The 22,945-nt window shown below is 40.5% G+C and overlaps 2 protein-coding genes across 13 annotated transcripts in view; one reads left to right on the top strand and one right to left on the bottom strand.

Moving 5' to 3' along the window:
* The window catches only part of CC2D2B (coiled-coil and C2 domain containing 2B), a 143,605-nt gene extending 141,510 nt beyond the window's left edge, over positions 1 to 2,095 (bottom strand). For 8 of the 11 annotated variants that reach the window (XM_053305368.1, XM_053305376.1, XM_053305379.1 and 5 more), the window contains exon 1: positions 1,194 to 1,331. The gene's annotated coding sequence lies outside the window, so the exon portion shown is untranslated. The other 3 variants (XM_053305371.1, XM_053305370.1, XM_053305369.1) reach the window with 3 other exon arrangements.
* The window catches only part of LOC128349312 (uncharacterized), a 48,046-nt gene continuing 26,434 nt past the window's right edge, over positions 1,334 to 22,945 (top strand). Inside the window, exons 1-2 of one of the 2 annotated variants that reach the window (XM_053305381.1) lie at positions 1,334 to 1,571; positions 2,567 to 2,647. In XM_053305381.1, the coding sequence (XP_053161356.1) occupies positions 1,462 to 1,571; positions 2,567 to 2,647 (191 nt within the window). In that variant the 5' untranslated portion in view covers positions 1,334 to 1,461. The remainder of the gene's footprint in view (positions 1,572 to 2,566; positions 2,648 to 22,945) is intronic. The other variant, XM_053305383.1, reaches the window with a different exon arrangement.

The following is a 22,945-nucleotide window of genomic DNA, read 5'->3' as shown; positions in this document are numbered from 1 at the left end:
AAAAAAAAAGCTAAGCTCTAGTAGAAGCGGAGTAATGGAGCAAAACGTGCGGTCACTATTCTGCTCAAAAATTATTTTCAAGCCATTTTACATAATATGCAAATTAGGCATCCAGATTTGGAAAGATTTGGAAAGACTATGGCAACCCTAATTTTAGGCAACGTTGGTAGAATCTTGGCTTAAAACTGTACTCTAGCGGTTTTCCAGTTTCAGGCGCCTCAAGTAATGGAAATCCTTACAGCCCTGAGCCTCAAGGCTCCATTAGTAGCCTAAAATATCTTAGAGTTGTCACAAGACAACAAGGCAGACTATAACAAAGCAGGCAAGTGGCTGGAGAACAACAAAATATAAGCAGATAATTATTCATAAAACCCCATGCTGTTAAGCACACAATAATTCTAGGCTTGTATTACTTCCCAATAACAAAAGTAATAACTATATGCACTGGTTGCAAGAGAAATACAATACTGTGGACTGTAGACCTCAGCACATAAATCAGGTTGCCAGATAGCCTTTTAAAATTTAATAGCATCTTAAATCACCGCTGTATTCATTATGGAAAAAACACAATGTTCCTGATTTTAGGACACCACCATTTTTATTTTTCATTTTCATCTATACCTGATCTTAATACTGCAAATGACATTTGGTGCCACTTGTTTGGCATCAATAACCCTCTAACACAGTATACATTTCTCAAGTTATGCAACCCCAAGCATATTGCTTGATCAGTTTTATGAATTTTGTGAGCCGCCCTGATTAGTAGTGTACTGGAGAAGTGGGGTATGAATATTTCAAATAAAGTATATATCAATATGATTATGATGGTAATCCTATCTCATTTTCCCCCATCCCTCCCTTAAAAAAAATAATTTTCTAAAGCAATCCACTGCTCATCCCTTCTAGAAGATCTCCCAACTCATTAGTTCCAATTTTGAAAGATCCTATTCTTCCCCATTAGCCATGGCTGAGGACAGCCCAAAAGTCACGCACGGACCGATTTCTCTCAGAAGGGAGAGAACAGTCTGAGTATTTCTAAACATGTACTCTCCACCCTATGTATTTTGGTGAATAAAACGAGAAACTGATCTTAATTTTTTATTACTATTACTATTACTATTACTATTATTGAATTGTACACTCTGGCTTCCGTCTTGAAAGGCACACCATTTCCCGCCTTGTAAACGACCTACTTTGCCTGGGGCAAAACGAGCATGCGCAGCACGGCAATTTCACTTTTCGACAACCTGGGGACAACACCCCAACCCCGTACGTTACAAAGATCTTCTACAGAGCATGCGCAGAAACAACTTCCTCTCTTCTCCAACCCTGGCCTGCGTACCTCCCCGCACCGGCAGAGTCGGGACCTGAGCATGCGCCTAACGAGCTCCGTAGCTTGGTAGCTGCTGAGTATGTGCTGCTTTCCTCTCGTCCGCCGGAACTGACCGCGGCGGCTGGAGCATGCGTAGTGCAACAAAAGCTTTCGGGAAGCTGCTCTGTTGTTGTTATAGTCGCGCTTTTTCTCTTGAAAGAAAGTCCTCCTGGAGGATACGAGCTCTCCACGCTCCTAGGTGACCGTGGCCTCCCCCAATTGCCAGATGTTTCGAGCCTTGGCGGTTCCTCAAGCCGTGCCTCGGTAGCTTCTTGACCCCGGGGGAGTCGGGGGATAGACGGTTACAAGCCCGCTTTGCCAATGGCGGACGGGCGCTCTCCCCGGTGACGAGGCCCCTCATCTCCGTGTCCTCCTCCGTGGGGGAGCGGAGGCCTCCATGAAGTCCGTTGCGTCGCGATTTCCTTGCGCCCGAAGTGACCTTCATGGGAGCAGGAGCTGCCAGCCCCTCAACAAGGGTTGGTTGGGTAGCTTTTGTTCCAGGTTGCCTGAAGATCCTCATTCTCTTCTGCTGTTTTTGCAAGTCAGGTGGAGAGGGGAAGAGTTGCTTTTCCTTGCTGCTCTAGAGGGTGTATGTGCTGCTTTCTGTGCTTTTCAGTAGGTGATAAAGGTTCGCCAGCTGTCAAGTGTTTACCTGAAAACCTATAGGGCACCCACACTGGTGTGACCCCACTGCAGCCGCCAGTACTTTACACCCCTCTTGGCTGCTTGTGCTTAAGGCCAAGCTAGATGTGGTGGTGGCAGGCTCATTGGCTTGTTTAAATCCTGAGTTATCCCAGGACCCCAGTGAAAGAGGACTTATTTTTAGAAAAAAAGGGGCATGGGGATGTGAGATGCTTCTGCAGCCTGTCTTCCCAGAGTCTGTCCCTCACCTTCCCAGGTGCATTTCTTTGTAGCTGAGCTCTGGTATTAAAAGTAATCTTAGCTGGGAGGACTGCACCTGCAGTGACTGTTCACAGTAACTGTGTGAATTGCTCAGCTCTTGAATGTTGACCCTTTCTTGCTTCTAAAGTAAGGTCTTCCAGTCCCTGTTTTTTAATGACTGGGGCACACTGGCTTTAAACAAATAGCTCTGCTGCCATAACATCTAGTTTGGCTCTTAGGAGAAGCCCTGTGAGAGTTGGAGAAAGAGACTGGCACCGTGTTAACTGCGCGGTTCTCTCTCATTTGCTGCAGTGCTGTCCATTTTCTCTGCTGCCTCCTGCTCTTGTCTGCTCCTGCTTTCAGCATGGTAAAGAAGAATACTATCCCTGATGGGTAAGTATCGCATAAGTATTATGTGGAGAGAGGGAGGGGGCTCTGATAGCCCCACCTGTTCTCTCTTACTTCAGTAGCACCTTTTCCATCTACTCTAAATCAAGGTGAGTATTTACAACATGAGGAAGACACCACTTACCACCCCCCAGGTGAGTATTTTATCCCACTCTGTATGTGAATGCTCGTCCACCAGCCACAAATGGCCTGTGTTGTTCTCCCTTATTTCCAAATGTGTCCAAATCTACTATGTCAATTACATGACATGGTAGGTTGACACTGACGTTATTTCAGATTAGCATACTATCATGTCATAGGAGTTTCCATGTGTCTCCATCTTTGTGACCTGTGGAAATGCCCCAAAGTTGCCTAAGGTACAATGCATGTATTTTTAACCAAAAAGTGTTGTGTTAATTTACAGATTAGTCTGATTTTTATCTTGCAGCTTAAGTAGCTTTTATAGTTAGGGATTGACACTACAAAATAGTAATATTGAGCAGTATCTCATACTGATAATGAAACTGAAGTGGCTAAACCAAGTTCTGTTATAAAAAATTAAAAGCTAAATTTGTTACCATGGTATAACTTTTTTGTGGTACAGTTTTCAGTTTCTGCTCTTTCCTCTGGTCTATAACTTGGTAATAAATTACCAACATATCCTGTGTTGTATGTTTTTCCTGATTTTATTTATTAATACTGAAATTCAGAGAACCTGAAAAGGTGACCATAAGCTGCATATTTAATGCAGTATATAAACTGCCCCGAACCATTTTTAGAAGGGTGGTATATAAACCAAATAAATAAATAAATTGGCAATATATAAATTGAATAAATGAATGAATGATTTTTTTCTGCATGGTTTGAGATAATTAATAAGATATTGAGAATATATTTAAAATTGATAGTTGAAACTTGGGATGAAAATATCATTGTTTAAAATAACTGTTTAAGCTACTCAAATGGTTCAACAATGTAATTTTAATAACTAGTAACATCAGAGTCCCAAGGGACCTGAAATTATGTCCGGGGGATTTCTTTTTTTTTAATAACTTCTTGCTGTACATCTGTGGGCAGCAATAGTTTCAGCAGCTCTTGAAGTGCTGATAGCAGTCCTGGAGTCCAGCTCCAGCCAGTCACTGTTCCATTTTTGCTAGAATGTGCTAGGAAATGATCTAATGAAATGATGCAGGGTTATCTTCTGATAAGTTACAGAGAGTGGGGGTAAACCTTCTATTAAAGAGATTCAGTTTAAAGAAATATACCAGTAAGACTCTAATCATTAACTGGTTAGCATTTTACATCCCTAGCATCCCAAACGTGTGAATCGTAAAAAAAAAAAAAAAGGGGGTCAAGTCAGTAATGCAAAGCTCAGCAGAGGGAAAACTCAATTGACATTTTAGTTTGAAGGAAATATCATAAACTGGGAAGGATAGTACCATATAAAATAGTATTAAGGTGAAATTTAGCTGCAATTAAGGTTAAAATTGATACATATACAAAAAGTTCTGAAGTGGTTTTTAAGTGTTACGAACCTAATTGTGGTCAGTAGCTCCCCACCGCTTATAGCTTTTTTGTATTGTTTCATTTTGTCTTAACTTTTCTCCATGCTTGGAGTTGCCCAGCCCTCTTGGTCTGCAGCTGCCAACCAACAAGGCTTGGGCTGTGCTGAGTAGTCTAGTAGTCTCTAGTGATGGGTGTGGGGAGGCAATTGTGTGACACCATTTGCTCTGAACTTAGCACAGGTAAATTTTCAGCATCAAGACATTGTATATTAGCAGATGTACTAAAGTCTTTCTACACTGAGTTCAGTGTATGCTGGTGACAGTCATGTGAACTCTCAGTGTATTCTGCTGGCTGAGTTTTCTGGTAGCAACTCTTTGAGAAAGTAACATGATTTATCTCTGTGTCCCTTTTTTGTTCTTCTCTTGAATTCTATGCATTCACAGTACATATGTGCAAATATAATAAAGTAAAAAGAAGGTAGGTTATACACAGCCAATGTGACAGCAGGAGTGCTTCTTGGCAAGTAGGTCCTCTTGTAGATAAATATTTCAGGGGGAGTATTTAACATGATTAGATCTACTTGTGATGGAGTGCTCCATCTTGGTGTTTCAAAAAGCAAGTTTGCAGAGTCATGGTGTCTGATGTTGGTGATGTCTAGACACATGCCAAGAACAACACTGTAAATAAAGAAATTTGTACTGTACTTATTTCAGGATGTACAGATTGACTTGCCCATAACAAAATGTGGAAATGAGTCCTATTTATTTAACAGAACTATATTTCATTTTTCTGCCATTTTAGTCTTCAAAGAGGCTCACAAACATGTTTGCATAAAGTTGTTTATAGACCTAATGGGGCAGATTTCCACATGTAGATCCTTTTACCTGGTGACTATTTGGGTACTTGGCTGCCCTGGTGGTGGGAGAAACAGCAAGCCTTCTCTCCCCCCCCCCCCCCCGGAAGAACTAGCCATCCATGCCAAATTCAGGAGCAGAGCAGATAATTTTCTCTAGGCAGGAGGAGAAGGCTGCTCCTGCCACGTTGTTCTTCCCACAGACAGCCCCAATTGCTGCTTTGGTCTCGGGCACAGCCTGGGACACAACTTAGACAACAACAGCTGGTGTATTAAATTTTTCAGATATTTTGGGATTTCGCTTTCAGTGGGGAAATGACTTGACTAGCAAGCCAGAGGTTGCCGGTTCGAATCCCCACTGGGAAACACCTATATAGGGCAGCAGCAATATAGGAAGATGCTAAAAGGCATCATCTCATACTGCGTGGGAGATGGCAGTGGTAAACTCTTCCTGTATTCTACCACAAACAACCACAGGGATCTGTGGTCGCCAGGAGTTGGCCTTGACTCGACTTTACATTTACTTTTTTGACACTGAGCTGAAATGAAACACCCCAGGGTCAAAAATAAGTTGAATAAAAGAACTGGGCAGAGAGAACAGATATTGAGGTTTTTAGCTAAACAGATGATGCTATGATGCTCAACATTATTATTTCAATATTTCTATCCTGCCTTTCAGCACAAGCTTTAAGACTTTTTTAAAAAATCAATTTTAAGATTTTAAAATAAGCGAGCAGAGAATATGCAGGGATAAACTTAATTATCTATTAAAAGCTTGAGAATGAAATTGCCTTCACCTGGTGCTAGTAAAGTAGGCACTGGCTGAGTATCTTTGTAGACCATATTCTACAGCCAGAATGCCACCATTGGGGAAAAGTCCTATCTGTGGTTCTCACACACTCAAAGGAAGCCCTTGCAGATCTTAAAAAATGAGCAGGTTTATATGGGAGTAGGTAAGTTCTTAAGATAGCCTGGTCACAAACCATATAGGTTAGTTTAAATGTAAGCTTAATAAGACGGATATAAATCAGGACTGCTCAACTTTGACCATCCTGCAGATGTTGGCCTACAATTCCCATAATCCCTGGCTATTGGCTACTTTGGCTGGGGATTATGGGAGTTGTAGTCCAAAAACAGCTGGGAGGCCTAAGTTGAGCAGGACTGGTATAAATGCATCTGATACTGATAATAGTCACAGCTTCCTAAACACCAGTTGCAAGGGAGTATCTGTAGGAGAGAGGGCATGCCCTCAGCTCTTGCCTGTGGGCTTCCCAGAGGCATCTGGTAGGCCACTGTGTGAAGCAGGATGCTAGACTAGATGGGCCTTGGGCCTGATCCAACAGTGCTTTTCTTATGTCCTGTCATGATTAGGTATAGCAGCAGGTAAATGATATGGCAGAGGTAGAAAAACTCATTTGTAATTTTCACGGGAAGTTAGAGAATCCAATGAAGTTTTAGAACATCTCAGCTTGTACAATATAGGTAGACTATTGCAACTTGTGCTTCATACCAAATTATTGTTGATCATTAGCTGTCACACTTCGTATATTACTTTTTAAAAATACAGATTGATATAAATAATCCAAAGTGCTTGTATGTTTTAGTTGGAATACATTGTTAACATAAATACAATACATAATGGTAATTTAATAAAATGTGTTAAAATCTAATGATTCAGAAAAGTAAATGTTCTCTCAGGAAAAATGTGCTCAACTTATCTCTCAAGCCTATATAACTGAATAGCGAGACTTGTGAATGTTTGTTTTTAAGCAGATAAAAAACCACTTGCCTGCAATTCCAATCTAATTTGGTTAGTAAAACCCAAGGAAGTAGGAAAGGAAAAGAAAAAAACTGAACAAACATAATTTCTCCTTTCTCACTGTAACAAGCTGCACTTTTGATAACGCACAACAATGTTTTATGGTTTATATAAATAAGATGTTCAGACTTACAACAATTATTTTAACATCATTTGTTTTGTTTAAACAGCTTTTTACATTATACAGGTGTTGACACTCAGTTCTAATAGATTTTCAGATACTTTAGTGTAATATCTAAAGCAGGATAATGAAAGATTAACTTTTATTTTAATAATACTTGAAACTGTACTTCAGAAAGGAACTTTTCCAGAATCGCTCATTATTCTGCACAGCTATTAAAACTATCATGATGGCTCAGATTGAAAGAACCTGTGATATAAGAGGATAACATTTCTGCTAACACCCACCTACACCGCCCCCCTCAGCAGCCTACAAACATTGGTTTCAGAGAACTAATCCTCCAGAGCCACTTCTTAGGTGGTATGATGGCATGCACCTTTCCGCTTGAGCAGTAGCATCTTTGGATCCAAGCCACACACAAATTGCCAAGGCTTTCATAAGTACTGAAGATTAGCATAATGTACATGCGTTGCAGAAATCCGTGTGTATAGTTTATTTATGTAACTTTGTATTTAGCATTACTGTATGCAAGTTCTTAAAATGTGAGCCCTCCTAATTCAGCAAAATGTTTCCATAACTAAGGGTCACCTTCTATTACAGTCATCACACAGAGGTTATTGAAACCACCTTTATGTGAAGAATCCCCTACATGTTGAGACTTTTTACATCTTGGAGATGTATAAGCTGGAATTTGGCATTTATGTGGGGGCTGACCAATCAAGGTGAGGCAGTAAATATAAAATGGCTTGCAGGTCGACCTTGCTGTCCTCAGTTTTGCATATCCACGGTCGGGTGATTGACACCCAACCTTGGTGTACGCGAGAAAACCCTGGCAAAAAGGGGGTTTACCTCACTTATCCATGGGTTGGAGTCAGCCGGAAATTACTTTGGAGATTATTTCCGGATGCCATTTTATGATGGGCCATTTTGTGGCTCCTCTTGTTTTGTTTTGTTTTAAATTAAACTGTGTGGTTTTTTGTGGAAAAATGAGTAGCTTGACAGTTTCGGGGGGGGCATTACTGTGCACATGGACACCCACGGAACACGGTATGGCACTCACTACTTATAATTTTCATGTGGGAAACATATTGTGAGAAGCTGTCATAAGATGAGTCATCTGGAAGCTGTACATTTTTATCAGGACCTGAAGAATCAAATGTTAAAAACTAGGGTTCACTTCTGGTTTGAGTTTATCAGTATTGCTTAATCTCATCCACTCTCAACAGGTTTGGTCACTTGTTTAACTATGTAAACAGGTTCAGATGGATTTTATGCAGATTAATATCATAAGATCTTCCACTTGTAATTCAGCTTGATGTTTGATCTAAGATCGTAAATAAACAACTAACTGTAATTCAGCTTGCATAAAATGAATACAATGGTCATTTAACTCGCATTGAGTACTTTGAACCTTCTCAAACAAAAAGGACCAAGCGGGAAGCTTATATGTAGATAAGGTTCATAATAAAAGAGTCTTAAGAACTTCCCAAATTTGTCTGTGGATCCTGCTTTAACTGTAATGTTTCTTGGTGTCTTAACACACTGAGTAGTATTTCAAGGTTGTCATCTGACCTAGCCAGATATTTCTGACTGTTGTACCTAGTTCATCATTTAGAATATAAGATTTCAGAAATTCCAGTTTGGTCTCTTCTTAAAAAATGTTTCCATCTCATATTTGTGTGAGCTCAAGATAAATGCAACAAAACTGCCAATTGCAAAGCCTTCTCTCCTCTTCCTCTCTTTAGGCCTGGATTAAAGGCCCTTACTTACCATCCTCAGAAGAGCCATCTAAATACCTGATTGCTGTTTTGTACTTCTATACCAATTTTTCTTCTACAGTGTTCAGTTTCATCTATTCAAAGCAGCAAATCTTCAATTAAGCTCCAGTTCTAGTTCATTTTTTTAAAAAAAGTTGTCCATATTGTTTCTTTGGGTGCCACAATCTAGACTCTTTTTTGAATTTATTTCTAAAATTCATTCATTCATTCTCTCTCACCCACACCCACCCACCCCAAACAGGAATACCTATACCAGTCAGTTGAGATCAAGTTGATCTCAGTTGCCCCAGTCCAGCAATGTGTGTCATAGTTGCATATCTGTAAATATGCTCATCCAGGCTCCATTGAATTAGCCAGATACATCTTTGAATGTGCATGAGGATATGGGTCCCAATCCACGGCAACCAATTGTTATGCGTAGTAAAGTGCCTAAAGCTAGACTCAAGCTACTATATTTTAGAATTTGACACTTCTGCTATGCCCAACTATGTAAGAAATGCAGACAATAGTTTTTAAAGTCTGAACTATATTTACAGATGTTAAAAGATGCTTTTGTGATGCTCTTTGCCAGAGAAAATGTCACTGAAATAATAAACATTCCTATTGGTATCACACATGCTACCTCTCTTCATGATTGAAAGTGCAGTTGCTATTTGTATCCTTTCTTGGTCACATGCAGTCCCACGTTGGTATTCTCTAGTATAAAGATTGTATACTGTAAAATGATAAAATAGGTCAATATTCTTCAGTGTAAACTTTCTGTGAACATCATTTTAACATGTTTTACATCTTATTGAGAAAACATAATCTGTTAAATGCTTTATCAACAAATTTTAATCATAAAAAAGTTTAAACCATGGTGTGTGGCCAGTACTTTTGTATTACTTAAGAATATGAATTATTTTTTAAGGCAGATAGGATCCATATAGACATGTCTGTTGCTAAATATTTGTTCAAAGATCTATGTTTAACCTTCATCCAACTGCCTGAATACATATTGCTTGTGGGACTGTTTGAATTTATTTTGTGCTTATTCCATAAAATTATTTGCAGTGTTCTTCAGAAAATGACAGTTTCTTATTTGAAACCGGCAGGTCAATATCTTTTTCCCTGTGTTTGGCAAAGTGCCAGTTTGTCCCACTTCTGTTTTGGCTACTTCAAAACAGAATGTGTTATAATCTGGTATTTTGTGAGGTTGGAATTTTTAAAGGTATAATAGTATTTTTTGCTTTCAGTATAGACAGAGGTCCTGAATTGGTTGCTCCAATGCACTTATGAAATGCTCCATGATCAGAAGCTCAGCTGCATAGCCAAGCTGTTAGATGAAAGGACTGCCTTTCTGCCAGTGCACCCATGCTTTCCTGGGAATAAGGAGAAGCCCAGTGCTCACAATGGGAAACCCCCAAGTATAGACTATGTGTAAATAATGCAGTAACTATATAATAATTTACACAAAAATACACTTATATAGGAATTGGTAACTGGATTTATTTTTCTCTTGCCTTGCTATCCACCTTTCAATTGGTATTGTCCATTGGATTGTCAACCATTATATTAAATTGGAAATATCCTTGGGTACATTGGCAGAAGAGTAGTATAATAGTTTTTCATTTCATCAGACAGCCTTGTCATGCATTTGCGTTTCTGATCATTTCAGCAGGTAAAATTGGCTCAGTTTAGACATCATGGCAAACTATGATTCAGAAAACTTAGTATATCTGAATTGATAGACATCATTTCCAATCCACTAGTTAAGGCTGCCATTCTTTCTGAATTGACAAACCATAGTTATGACCATAAATTATCCTCCAGTGGCTACTGGTCCTGAATCATGGAAATTAAAGTGAACCTAAGAACAGTGCTGAGGAAGGAAAATGGAAAACCCAGAGGGACTTCTTATGTTCTGTTTGGAAGCTCAAAACATAGTTTGGTGTGATGATTTAACTAAGCCGCACTTGTTGGGAGTTCTTCCAGTTGAAATAATTAAGATTTTCACAGTGATTCCCCTTTATTGTCATGATTTTAACCCCAATCTAGCTTTGATAGGTAGATAACCAGGCAAAAGTTATAGTCTTCCTTAAGGATGGATAGATTTGCTTCAGAAATAAAGCTTGCTTGCTGCTTTTAAAAAAAAAAGAGGTAAAGCCTCAAGTGCAGCAAAGGGGAAAAACTTTCGGATGGTATTGAAGACAATACTTCAAACTTGCCTCTTTAAACACATGAGAGAGGAGCATGGGCATTCATGCCTCTCCCTCACCTGGTGCCTAATTCTGTGAAATTATTAATAAATGTGTGATTTTAATATTTTAAAATAGTATAATAATCTAAAATACTGTCTACTCCAGGAGTTCATGATCTTTGGTACTCCACATGTTGCTGAACTACAACTTGTATCATCCCCAGCCACAATAAATTGTAGCTGGAGATGATGGGAGTTATAGTTGTGCAACATCTGGAGTATTACAGGTTGGGAACCCCTGATTTAATCTGTCTAATAATTCCTTCTGCGGTGATTAGATTATGGTGCACTGGGTGGGAAAGACTCAAGCACTCATGCCCAGGCATGAGCATTCGGGGTATTGTCCAAACTGGACCACTCTGTTCATTGTTTGAAAAACATCTTTAAATGGTGTGGCATTGCTGTGTGTGGAGGGTAAATCTTCATCTATATTTTGTCATTAAAGGGCCACTTAATGTTATTGTTATACATATTTCTTTCTGATTATTGGAAGATATTTTTATTAGCCTGAAAAAACTTTAAGAACTCAGACCTCACTTAATGTATATTTCTGACAAGCTGGTCCAATAAGTTAAAATTTCTATATACTCTGTCTCTTTGTCATCAGTGAACTTCATCAAGCTTTGGGCTTTTGGGGGAGGGGGGTACAGTTCATCTTGAAAGCAAAAACTTAAGCTCACATGAATGGGAAGCAAGTTTTGTCCAATAAAGAGAATATAGTCCACTTTACAGATTTACTTTTTGCCATATAGACATCAAACATTTTATCTGAAAGTGTGCATTTCCAAATGAATACATAGTGCAGATATTTCATTATATTTTGGGGAGGGGCACTTTGGCAAAAAACAAAACAAAACACCAGTGTGAGAGCCATTTTGCATTGTGCTGATCTCTACAGTACTGCTTATTTCTCAGTGCTAGGAGGGACCATTAAGAGAGACAGAGCCCTCTCTTAAGAGCTCCTTTTCAAAGTAGCTATGCTTTAGACTGGGTGCATTTCCAGCATCTGTTGTGAATCTAACTCAGCAACATTCTGCTGAAGAAATAGTCATATGGAAATGTAGCATATTCTGTATGGCAGATATAGACAAGCAGGTGTTGGGTAGGTGATAAAGGTTAAATTTGGATGAAGAGAGGAAAACTGTAAATGTAAAAATGTTTGTCAACTAACTTCAGTTTTGCCTAAACGAAACAACATTAACTTTGAAGAATGCTACTGACCAGTAATGCTACTGATAGAACAGCAGTATCCTAATATTTGAACATGGCAGTGCGTGCTTTTTGAAATCCCAACAATAGTGTAACAATGTTGGAGGGGATCTCGTTGGTGATGTGGCTATAATAAATACAATAATGCATCTTATTATGGTGGTTTTTGTGTCTTTCTGTTCTCAAAGTAGCCCTCATTTCTTGCATTAGTATTCATCCCAAGTGAAAAGCATTATCCTCACAAACTCTTCTGCAATCTTGAGCATTTTTAATGTATTGCAAGCATTGTAAATATGGCAGAAGCACCAGTATTTGAGTGATAGCTAGCTGAATTAAGCCTGCTTGTAACTAGCGAACAAGCTTTTTATAGTAATTCTGGTTATGCAGATAAAGCAGAAGAAATATGGGGATATTTTACAAATAAGATTAGGCATATATAACCTTTTTAAAATAAAAAGAGGAAAACAACTTCTTCAAAACAATGTTGCTTGTCTACCTCGCTCAGAAGTGTCTATGCAATTACAACTTCGAAGCCGTAATGTAGCTAAAATCAGAAAAGTATGTTTTGTGGCTCGTGAAGTATATCCTGTATTATGACCAGGTTGCAAGATATTGATTGCCTGCAATGGTTCAAAGTATGGTTAGGGGTGGGTAGGGAAAACCTAGTGCCAACAATCTCAGCTTTGTCTATGAACCTTTAACCCAATGGGTTGTGAAATAAACGAGCCCTAGTAAGCAGAAAGAAAAATGTGATTTTTATGAAATTGTATTGGGTATTAACTTTTGTCCACTGCCTTGGGTTGCTTTATGAAAGGTGGTTTAAAAATTGAACAATAAATATTTAAAAGACGTAGAGCAGAGTAAGGTAAAGTGTGCTGCCAAGTCTGTTTCAACTCCTGGCGAACACAGAGCCCTGTGGTTTTCTTTGGTAGAATACAGGAGGGGTTTACCATTGCCTCCTCCTGCACAGTATGAGATGATGCCTTTCAGTATCTTCCTATATCGCTGCTGCCTGATATAGGTGTTTCCCATAGTCTGTGGAACATACCAGCGAAGATTTGAACCAGCAACCTTCTGCTTGTTAGTCAAGCATCTCCCTGCTGAACCTTTAGGTGGCTGGCATAAAGCAGAGTACAGTAGTAGTGCTCCGTTTGGATGCATTCTTCCCTGCCATGTTGGCTTTTGAGCAACACCCATTTGTTGGCTTGCTACATCCACAATGCGTTCCTGCTATAACTCTGGCCCTGGGCCTCCTGCTGTTGTCATTTCCTCGTTTTTCACTGACCATTTCTCTGCTTTAGCATTCAGTGTGTCCTCTAACAGGGGTTCTCAGATGTTGACTACAACTCCCAGCAGCCCCAGCTTCAATGCCCTTGGGGATTATGGGAGTTGTAGTCAACAACATCTGAGAATCCCTGTTAGAGGGAAAACCGGCAGCATTGATAGTCTAAGAGATCAGGGCATATGAAACCATTGACCTAATACAAACTTCAGGCTAAGGAACTTAGGATTTTTATGTTGATATCCTTTGAGGACATGTACTAGTATTGAAAGAGAAATTTAATAGCAAATAAAAGCATAAAATACGTGCAGCAATTTTTTTTAAAAAAAAAACTACACAATCAACAACTTAAAAAATACACACAGTAGTACTGGATCTTTAATGGGATCCGGAGTACACTCATAATCCTGGGTTCTGTGCCTGCATGGGACCTTGCGGGTGGAATGCTAATGCTCCTCATGGGACTCAAGAACCTCCTCTTGCGCTCAGCACATCCGTTTATATTGGTGGTTGGAGTGTCTCCTTTAGCTCCGTTCTGACCACCTTAGCATTTGCCTTGTCAGACTCTGTTCCTCGTCAGACTTGGTTCTGTGAAATAGACACTGTGAGTTTAACTGAGGTTTTTGTAACTTTGGACTGGCTTTGGACTACTGTCTTGGTTTTGTGATGTTGACTCAATTAGTTTGGTTTTGGACTGGTGTTTTTTTTAAAGCTTGACTTTTGAATTACTGTTTTGATGAACCACAACCTATGTCAGTACCAACATCGATATCAAAGTCACAGATGCCATTGGGCCAGCCTAATCTTCGATACTGAGCGCAACCTTGACCTTGAGGAAGCATGGGTTCAAGAGTCCGGCTGATGTGTTGAAGGGCTCTCCCCTGGCAGTACACCACAAGAAAAAGAAAAGGTCTTCTGATTAGTATTTGCACCTGGCTTCTCCAAAGAAAAGGCAAACACATGAGGTGGAGGAGTCTCATCGGACTCCTTCTTCATCTACAGTCCAGATAGCTAAGCCACAAGAATCTCCTCCTTGGTCGCCATCAGTCATCGCAGTCCTTGTCCACATTGGGGCAGACATCTTAGTAGGTGTCCACACTGATAAAGAGAGAGCCTGCTTCTACCGTGCCACCAGTTTCAAAGGCTACACTCTCAACCCAGAACACAGAGTCAAAGTTGACAAAACTTCTGATGTCAACAGACATGCCATCTCGTCCTTCAGGTCGACCATCTACATCGACATCAATTATTGAAGTCAATGAGGATCCATTGACAGAGATGTGGCCGGGTCTTGATTTCTCTTCTGGATTCAACAGAGACCACTCCATCGACATTGACATTTAAGGGCTCTTTAATCCAGGGTCTTGATGTCGAGGACAATATGGAGGAGGAATTCCAAAGACCTCTTCCATGTCGCCAACTATATAGTACTCTCCCCATGCTACACATTTGGCATCTGGAGACACACAAAGAGCTCCAACTCATTGCTCCATTGCTGGACCCGCTTGGGGTAATGGAGTTCATCAGCATCGTTAGATTGTATATGCAACCACAGGTGCCGGGGGAGCAATCTGCTGTTAAAGTGTACTGTTGCATCGTGTCCCAAGCTTGCCTTATGATTATGACGAGTATCGTCAATGGAAAGCTCAGAAGTCTGATTCTGTGGAGCATATGAGGTCCGAAAGAAGTGATCCATTACCTCAGTTTACAGTTCAGAAACCAGATGCTCCAGCTTTGGGGGTGTAGTCTGGATTTACAGCTTTCAGAATTCCTGCTACTGTGACTGTACTTTCCTCTGCTCTGACCTCAACTAGAGTTCTGGAACAACCCCCACTTGCAGCAGTTGTGCCAGTAACTGCCAAAGTGGTACAGACTACGCCTATGGATGCGGAACAGGCACAGGACTTTGCTGCTACAGATCCCACCCCACCCATTTAAGTGAATTATCCTTCTTCAGGTGAGGAGCATGACTCCTCCTCAGATTCTGAGGCAGAATCTGCTGCCACAGAAGATCCCTCAGATCCATCTCCTGATGAGCTGGTCCCTACCAGGCCATCTACTTCACCTACAGAAGAATTAAAAGCGTACCACATTCAGGTGGCTGAGATGGCTGAAGCCTTGGAGCTACAAATTAAGAAGCAGACTACTTAGATCAAAGATCCAGTGTATGAATTCATGGCAGTTTCACAGTCTACACAGCCAGTTGCTCTGCCTATGCTACCTGTGATAACAAAAGCAGTGCAATCAGTTTGGGAGATGCAGGTGCATAGGGAGGCCAGCAGCGGCCCTGGTTCAGCAGCCCCCTAGCCATGCCCTCATGGACGCAGGTGACATGGCTGGGGTGTGAGACACAACCCCTGAGCACAGCGGCCCACGTTCTTGGAACCTGTTCGCACTATGGTGGTTCTTCCCCTGGGGAGATGCTATCTACTTTTAACCCAACATCTAAGAGACTAGAAGGTTTATACAGAGAACAGGAAGAGGATTCTTCCTTCCTACTTAAACATCCTCTACCAAATTCTTTCATTATTGATTGTGCGACAAGCACTAAGTTCACTTGCCACCATTCCACCTCAGTGGACAAAGAACGGTGTAAGATAGACAATATGGGCAGAAGAGTCTACTCAACAGCCTGCCTTTCAATTACAATTGCAAACTACATCTCCTGTATGGCAAAATTTCATCATTGAATTTGGGATAATCTATATAAAGATGTTAATCTTCCAGAGGACTTTCAACAAAGTTCAAATATAGCTTTGCAAAGTCAGTTGCCATTACTAGACAACACCTCAGTATGGCAAACACTTGGCTGAGATGGAGTCTCAGTAACTTCCCTAAGGCGTCATGCATGGCTTTGGTCAGTGAATCTTCAATCGGACATGAAGGAAAAGATTGAGGGCCTTACATTTGATGGGAAGGGATTGTGTAGTGAGGAAACAACACGATGGAGAAATTAAAGAAGTACAAGTACACGGCTAAAATGTTTACAATTTCCTCTCAGTCCTATACAGGTTATAAAAACAGGCAGTATGGATGCCAACGGCAGTCATATAAGCCTAATGAAAGAAAAGCCTATTGGAAACCATCCATTCCAGCAGAAGGCATATGGAGCAAGAAATTGGCAACAAGGTTCCTGTGGAAAGCCACAGGAGCAGAACAAGCAGCATCTTTGCTTGTTGCATCACTCCACCTTTTCCAAAAACAACCTCCACTTTCCCTGCTGTAAAACTAGCCTGATATGCACCTGCATGGCACAACATAATATCAAATGCCTGGTGCTATGCATTGTCACAACTGGTTATGCAACAGAATTCAAAGCATTGCCTGTCTTTACAGGGATAAAGTATACACCAGCAACTCTAGTCAAAGTGAAGGTTCTATTGGGAAAGGGGTCAATTGCCCCTGTACATTGGAATTCTCAAAGAGAAGGCTTTTACTCCTGTTAATTTCAAATTCGCAAGAGGGACAGTGGGATACATCCCATAACGGATTTACGATGGTTGAACAAATATTTCCTCTCAAGGAAGTTTCAAATAATAACGCCGCAAGTATCCTGCCACTCCACTGCAAGGAGGAATGGCTTGCAATGTTGGATTTAAAGGATGCCTACTTCCACATTGACATACAGAGCAGCCACAGAAAGTATGTGATTCATGGTGGGAAGTGCAGTGTACCAATACAATGTGCTTCCGTTTGGATTGTCCACCACACCAGAGTTCTTCATGAAGTGCATGAGCACTATCATAGCTCATCTACAGATGGAGGGAATCTCTGTCTTCCCATACCTTGATGAATGGCTTCTGACTGCTTGCAGCTAAAATGAGTTAAGTTCTCAGACACAATACGTTATTTATTTATTTAGCTATCAAATTTGTACACCGCCCCAAACTTTTGTCTCAGGGTGGTTAACAATAATATAAAACAAGTTAAAAACATGTTTTTTGTCTACTGGAAGACCAGGGGATCTAGGTGAATTGGAAGAAGTCCCACTTGAACCCTGTCAAGCAAATTCAATATATAGGAGCAATACTAGATGCACAAACAAAAAAAGGCATATTTACCAGAAGAGAGACAAATTATGATAAGAAACCTACAACAAACGTTATGGGAGAAACCAATTCAAGATGCACATCAAACCCAGAGACTGCTGGGTTCCATGGCATCCTGCAATGCTACAGTTCTGTATGTGTGCTTAAGGATGTGCCCCATACAGCTGTATTTCCTGCCAGTCTTCCCAATATCCATAGCCAGCAGAGAACCCTGGAAATACCTGTGACAGTTCTGTGTTCACTGTGTTGGTAGACTTTAGACAAAACATTGACTGGTGTTCCATTCCAGATCCCATCCTCTGCTGCAAGGGTCACAGGACACAGGGCATCTGGAAAAACCATCAAAGGGAGTTAAACATAAATTTCCTAGAACTAATGGCTGTGTTCCTAGCGCTGAAATCTTTTCTCCCACTTATAAAAGGAAAGGCAGTGCAAATGGAACTGGACAATACTACTGCCATCATGTATATAAAAAGATGGGGAGGTACAATTTCCCAATCACTATGTACCCTCAGTATACAAATGTGGGATTGGTATATAGTCCACTGTATTTTGCCAATTGCTCTGTACTAATGGGGAACAGAAAATGTTCTGGCAAATCTTCCAGTGTTGGGGGCTCCTTCTATAGACCTATTTGCAACAAAAAGCAAAAAGAAACTTCCAAAATACTGCTCAAGGTCGCGTCTCAGGAGGAACTCAGAAGGAGAAGCAGTCTACAGAACTTGGAAAAACAAGCTACTTTGCTTCCTCCTTTTCCTCTGATAAGCAGGGTGCTGACTAGGGGTGATAAGCAGGGAGCTTGATTGCAGCTGGAGGACAGTGTCCTGCACACGGCTATCCTGCCCCTCTTTATTTTTAATAACACATGCAAAGCATACACATGCTGCAAGCCACACCCTCTACATCTGACATCAGATGTGGGGGTCATGGCCAATACTAGGGACGGGGGCAGTCAGCCCGTGCAGTTTCCCCAGTCAGCGGTGTGTTGAATTGCTGACTGGGTGCTCCTGTCCCTGCCTCTATGCTTTGTTCACTGGCTGGGTATGGAAGGGAGCAAAAGGGTGCCCAGGGTGAGGAGGTGCCAAGGTGCCCCCCTCCCCGACCCTGGTGGTAGAGGGACGGTCATCCCCCCTTGCTCCATTGTCCCCATGCCCCTGATGCCAAGGTCCTTCAAGAGAATGCAAACTGCATATTGCTGTCCCCCTAGTGGTCATGCCAGGTGTGGTTTCCAATTCTACTGTGTCTGTCACTCAGAAGATACTGGCGACTGCCACAGTGTCCAGACCTACTGTCTTAGGACAGGAGTCTAATCTGAAAGGGGTCGGATACTGCATCCAGATCTGCACACATTGAAACTGACAGCATAGAGGATAGGCTGCTAAATAAAATAATGAGCAGAAACGTTCCACAAGGAGAAACTATGCCTACAAGTGGGAAAGGTTCAAAGGTTATGCATCTAATAAGGACTTTCTTCCTGAAGAGGCCACAGTGAGACAAGTCCTGATGTATTTGACTACTCTAAAAAGGTCAGTGTTTCCATAAAAGTCCATTTAGCAGCCATATCATCTCGACATAAGTGTTGGGATGGCCACATGGCATTTCCCCATCCTGATAGTAAAATATTTTCTGTAGGTCTGAATCTCTAACCCCCGATACATCAACCACTTGAACAATTGAGTCTTTCATTAGTTCTATCACCTCTATCAGGGAAGTCATTTGAACTGATGGCAACTGTCCCTTTTGAAACTAGTCAAGTTAAAGACTGCCTTTCTGGTTGCCATAACTACAGCAAAAGGGGTCAACAAGTGGGTGGCATTAAGAACTGACACTCCATATACACAGTTATCCCCTGAAAAGGTTGTCGTGCTAATGAAAGAAATGGGGTGGGGGGAGAGACAGGGAGAACTAGGGGCACAGATGCTCTGCACCAGGTTAGCTAGTAGCATATAAAAAAATTTGAGTCTCCGTGTACTAAAGGCACACTCGGCTAGAGCCTGTAGAACTTTGGCGGCTCATCCATGCCGAAATCATACCCAAGATATTTGTAAAGCAGTGACTTGGTTGTCTGACCTACCTTTTGTGAGACATTATGCATTGGATCTCAGGTCCTCTGCAGCTGCCAGTCTTGGAAGAGGTGTACTAAAGAGGGTCTTGCAGTAATGTACAGCTCCCACCATCCTGGGTAAGTTTGCTAAACACCCAGGATTATGCACGTACTGTGGATCATATTAAAGATAAACAGGATGTTTGCCTGTAACTAATTACCTTTAAATGATCTGTAGACATTCATAAAACTGAACCTCCCTGCAGCAGTAAATGTACAAAGCTTATATTGTCAGTAGTCTCTAAACTTCAGCTTGCCGGATGATCATCTGGTGAGGCGGTCATCCAGGAAACCAAGAAGGAGGTGCTCTAACTGCCAAAATGAATGGGTGCACTGAGTGCGAGAAGTGGTTCTTGAGAGCCACAAGGAGCTTGAGCATTTCACCCACAATTTCCTGCTCAAGTGCAGAACCAAGGATTATGAATGTCTACAGATCACTTAAAGTTCATTAGTTACAGGTAAGCAAACTGTTTTTCTCAGGGGCATAGCTACAGCTCAACAAGGGGGCAAATGGCCTGAGCCATTTTTGGAAGGGCAGTATAAAAATCAAATAAATAAATGGGCCTGGGAGGGAGGGCTGTGGGCTGGGTGGCAGCTTGTTCTTTGCTCTCCCCTTTGAGTCTCTCTGAAGAAAGTTGGGGGAGGGAATCCAATCTTGCTACAGCCCAACTAAATTTTACGGTTATCTGTGGTCCAAGAACCAGCTTTGCATATGGATCTACAAAGTTGTGTGGATTTCTAGACCTCTCCATAGTTCAGTCTTAACAAGCACAAGTAATGTTCTCAAAGCATTTGAAGCCCTTTGCTACTTCAGGCTCTACTCTTAACACAGTTGCAACCTCAGTTCACCAAGGATATGCAGAGTACTGCTTAATACCCAGGAAATAGTATTCTTTTATTATTCTATATGTGCTCTACTTATGACCAATGACAAATCATTCACTGAAGTGTCATAGACTTCCACTTATCCCTGAGTACTTTGTCACCTGCATGTCATCTCCCTATTCATCTATTTCTTTTATCAAGTTACTTGATAATGTTGGTTATTGTACTTATTAAAAGGGTAAATATATTGCATATGGACAATTACTTTAAATGTGGTTAACTTTATAATTAGTAATAGAATATACTCCCATTTTTGAGAGATCATACAACCACAAATATTATGTAATATACTTTTAATATCATAGCTTGAAAAAAATATTGGAAAATATAATAGTTTGTTGTCCTAATTTGGTTCCTGAAAAGCCATCAAGGTATTGTAAATTCCTATTAGTGGAATTCAGAAGATGACATGGTGCTGCAGCAATCAAGGCAGTAACTTTGGTTCACTGACTGCACATGCCCAAAGGCCTCCAAGTAGTGAGAAGTCAGTGTTTTCACCATCTGCCAATGTGCCAGAGGCCTCCTGTTGTTATTTAATATCTGTATATAAACTATATGCACTTGACTGTTTCATGTCAAAGATCAAATAAAAGTCAAAACTATTTGTGTCCTGTGGTGGTCTTGTTTTTGTTCCTGTTTGGGGTTTTTTAATGCCCTGTTGGGAATAAAGCCCTATATATTTACTGGTGGCAGCTTAGAAGCCATTATGGTGTTGCTGCTAATGACAGGTGAGGTTGGTGCCTGGTTACATCTCACACCAATGATAGTGTAGCATCATTTGAAATGTCAGTTGCCAGTCTGCCCACAGTTGCTTCCTTTAAGATACTACCTGAAGTGGCATGGGAACACCTACATTACAGAAGTTCTAACATTTTTACTGCCAGATATACGTTCTAGGTTTAGAGTGTCAATCATGTTCTTAGTGTGGTTTAGTTAACTTACAAAATTAAGATGTACATTCTGGTTTTCATTCACTAGCCTATTCATTTAAAAAAAAATACAAATATAGACCACACTGAGAATGTTTTTAATTTGATTTTCTAAACCCATTTCATTATTGTTTTGAAACCATTTTGAGAATAGGTTGCCTCATTATAACCTATACCAGGAGATGGATGAGCCAGTGTGACCCTGTTGATTCTCCTGGGCTCTTAGCAGCTTTTGTTACCACTGACCACAGAAACCTTCTGGACCACCTGATTAGATTGGGAATTGTTACAGGGCACTTTATATTCTAAAATGTCCTATAACTAATAATAATAGCAAACGTTACTTGACCAGACAAGCTGTTGATATTTATCTCCCTTGATAGTAAGAGCAATTTAAAGTTACCTAGTATGAAACCCATCATCTTCACCTTATATAGACTTTTGTTTTGTCAGTTATTCAGATATGCATTTGGATCCTTCATTTTGCAAAAAATGATGGTTTATGGAAAAAACAGCCCAAACTGGAACTTAAACTCAATAAACAATCTTCAAATAATTATGTAATGCTGTGATTGAGCTCCACTGAGTGGGATTGATTGGTGTAACCATAAGAAGAAATGGATTAATATTTCTGGTGGAGTTTTCTTATTTTTAAACCAAAATATCACTTGAGGATGGATTGACTGATCTTGGTGATCCATCACCTGTGGATGGATTGACTGATTAACATGAGTGTACAGAATACCTACAGTTCTGAACACATGTACAGTTATTCACAGGTTGTGTTGAACACAGGTACAGCAATACACTTCATATCTATATCATGCATTTGAGATACCTGTGCCCAAGCTCACTTTTAAAATTAACACACACACAAAAAAACCCATGTATCAGCGTACAGAAGTATCCACACGCATACAATGTCCAAATTGGAGTTTGTGTCTCATAAAGAACTGTAGAATCAACGTCTGGAATAGCCCATTGTGTACTATGCTGGGGAGGGTGTGTGTGAGAGAGAGTGAGAGAAAAGTGTTGTAATACTTTTTATCAGGATTAACTAAAAATTGCAAAACAGTGAGTTAGACTTGATGATGTGTTAAAAAAAAACACCTGAGGGAGATATTGCTGGAATAGAGCATGGTAAAAACCCCAAACACTACCTGCAGAATACTGCAGTCTTAAAATAAGATTTCAGAAAGTTCCTTCCAGACTTAATACAGGTTTCACCAAAGTATACTAAGGCAATGAAGCAATGACCACTCTTCATTTGAACATGTGATTAGACCATGTCTTTTGCAATTGAAAACCCTGCACAACAGAGGACAAGCTTGTGTGGAAAAACCACATATATGTATATGGTATATGAAGTCTCTCTTAGAAATAGCATTCTGCATCACTAAAAAGTAAAACTCTATGCACACTTGCATGTGAGTAGTAAGTAACTTGTTAATGTCTAAGAATTTTTAAAATGAACATCTATATCTTAGAACATAAGAACAGCCCTGCTGGATCAGGCCCAAGGCCCATCTA

The sequence above is a fragment of the Hemicordylus capensis genome, chromosome 3, assembly GCF_027244095.1.
Source record: "Hemicordylus capensis ecotype Gifberg chromosome 3, rHemCap1.1.pri, whole genome shotgun sequence".
Classification (NCBI taxonomy): Eukaryota; Metazoa; Chordata; class Lepidosauria; order Squamata; family Cordylidae; genus Hemicordylus; species Hemicordylus capensis.
Note: the sequence above shows the minus strand (reverse complement) of the source record. Positions and strands in the feature narration are given on the sequence as shown.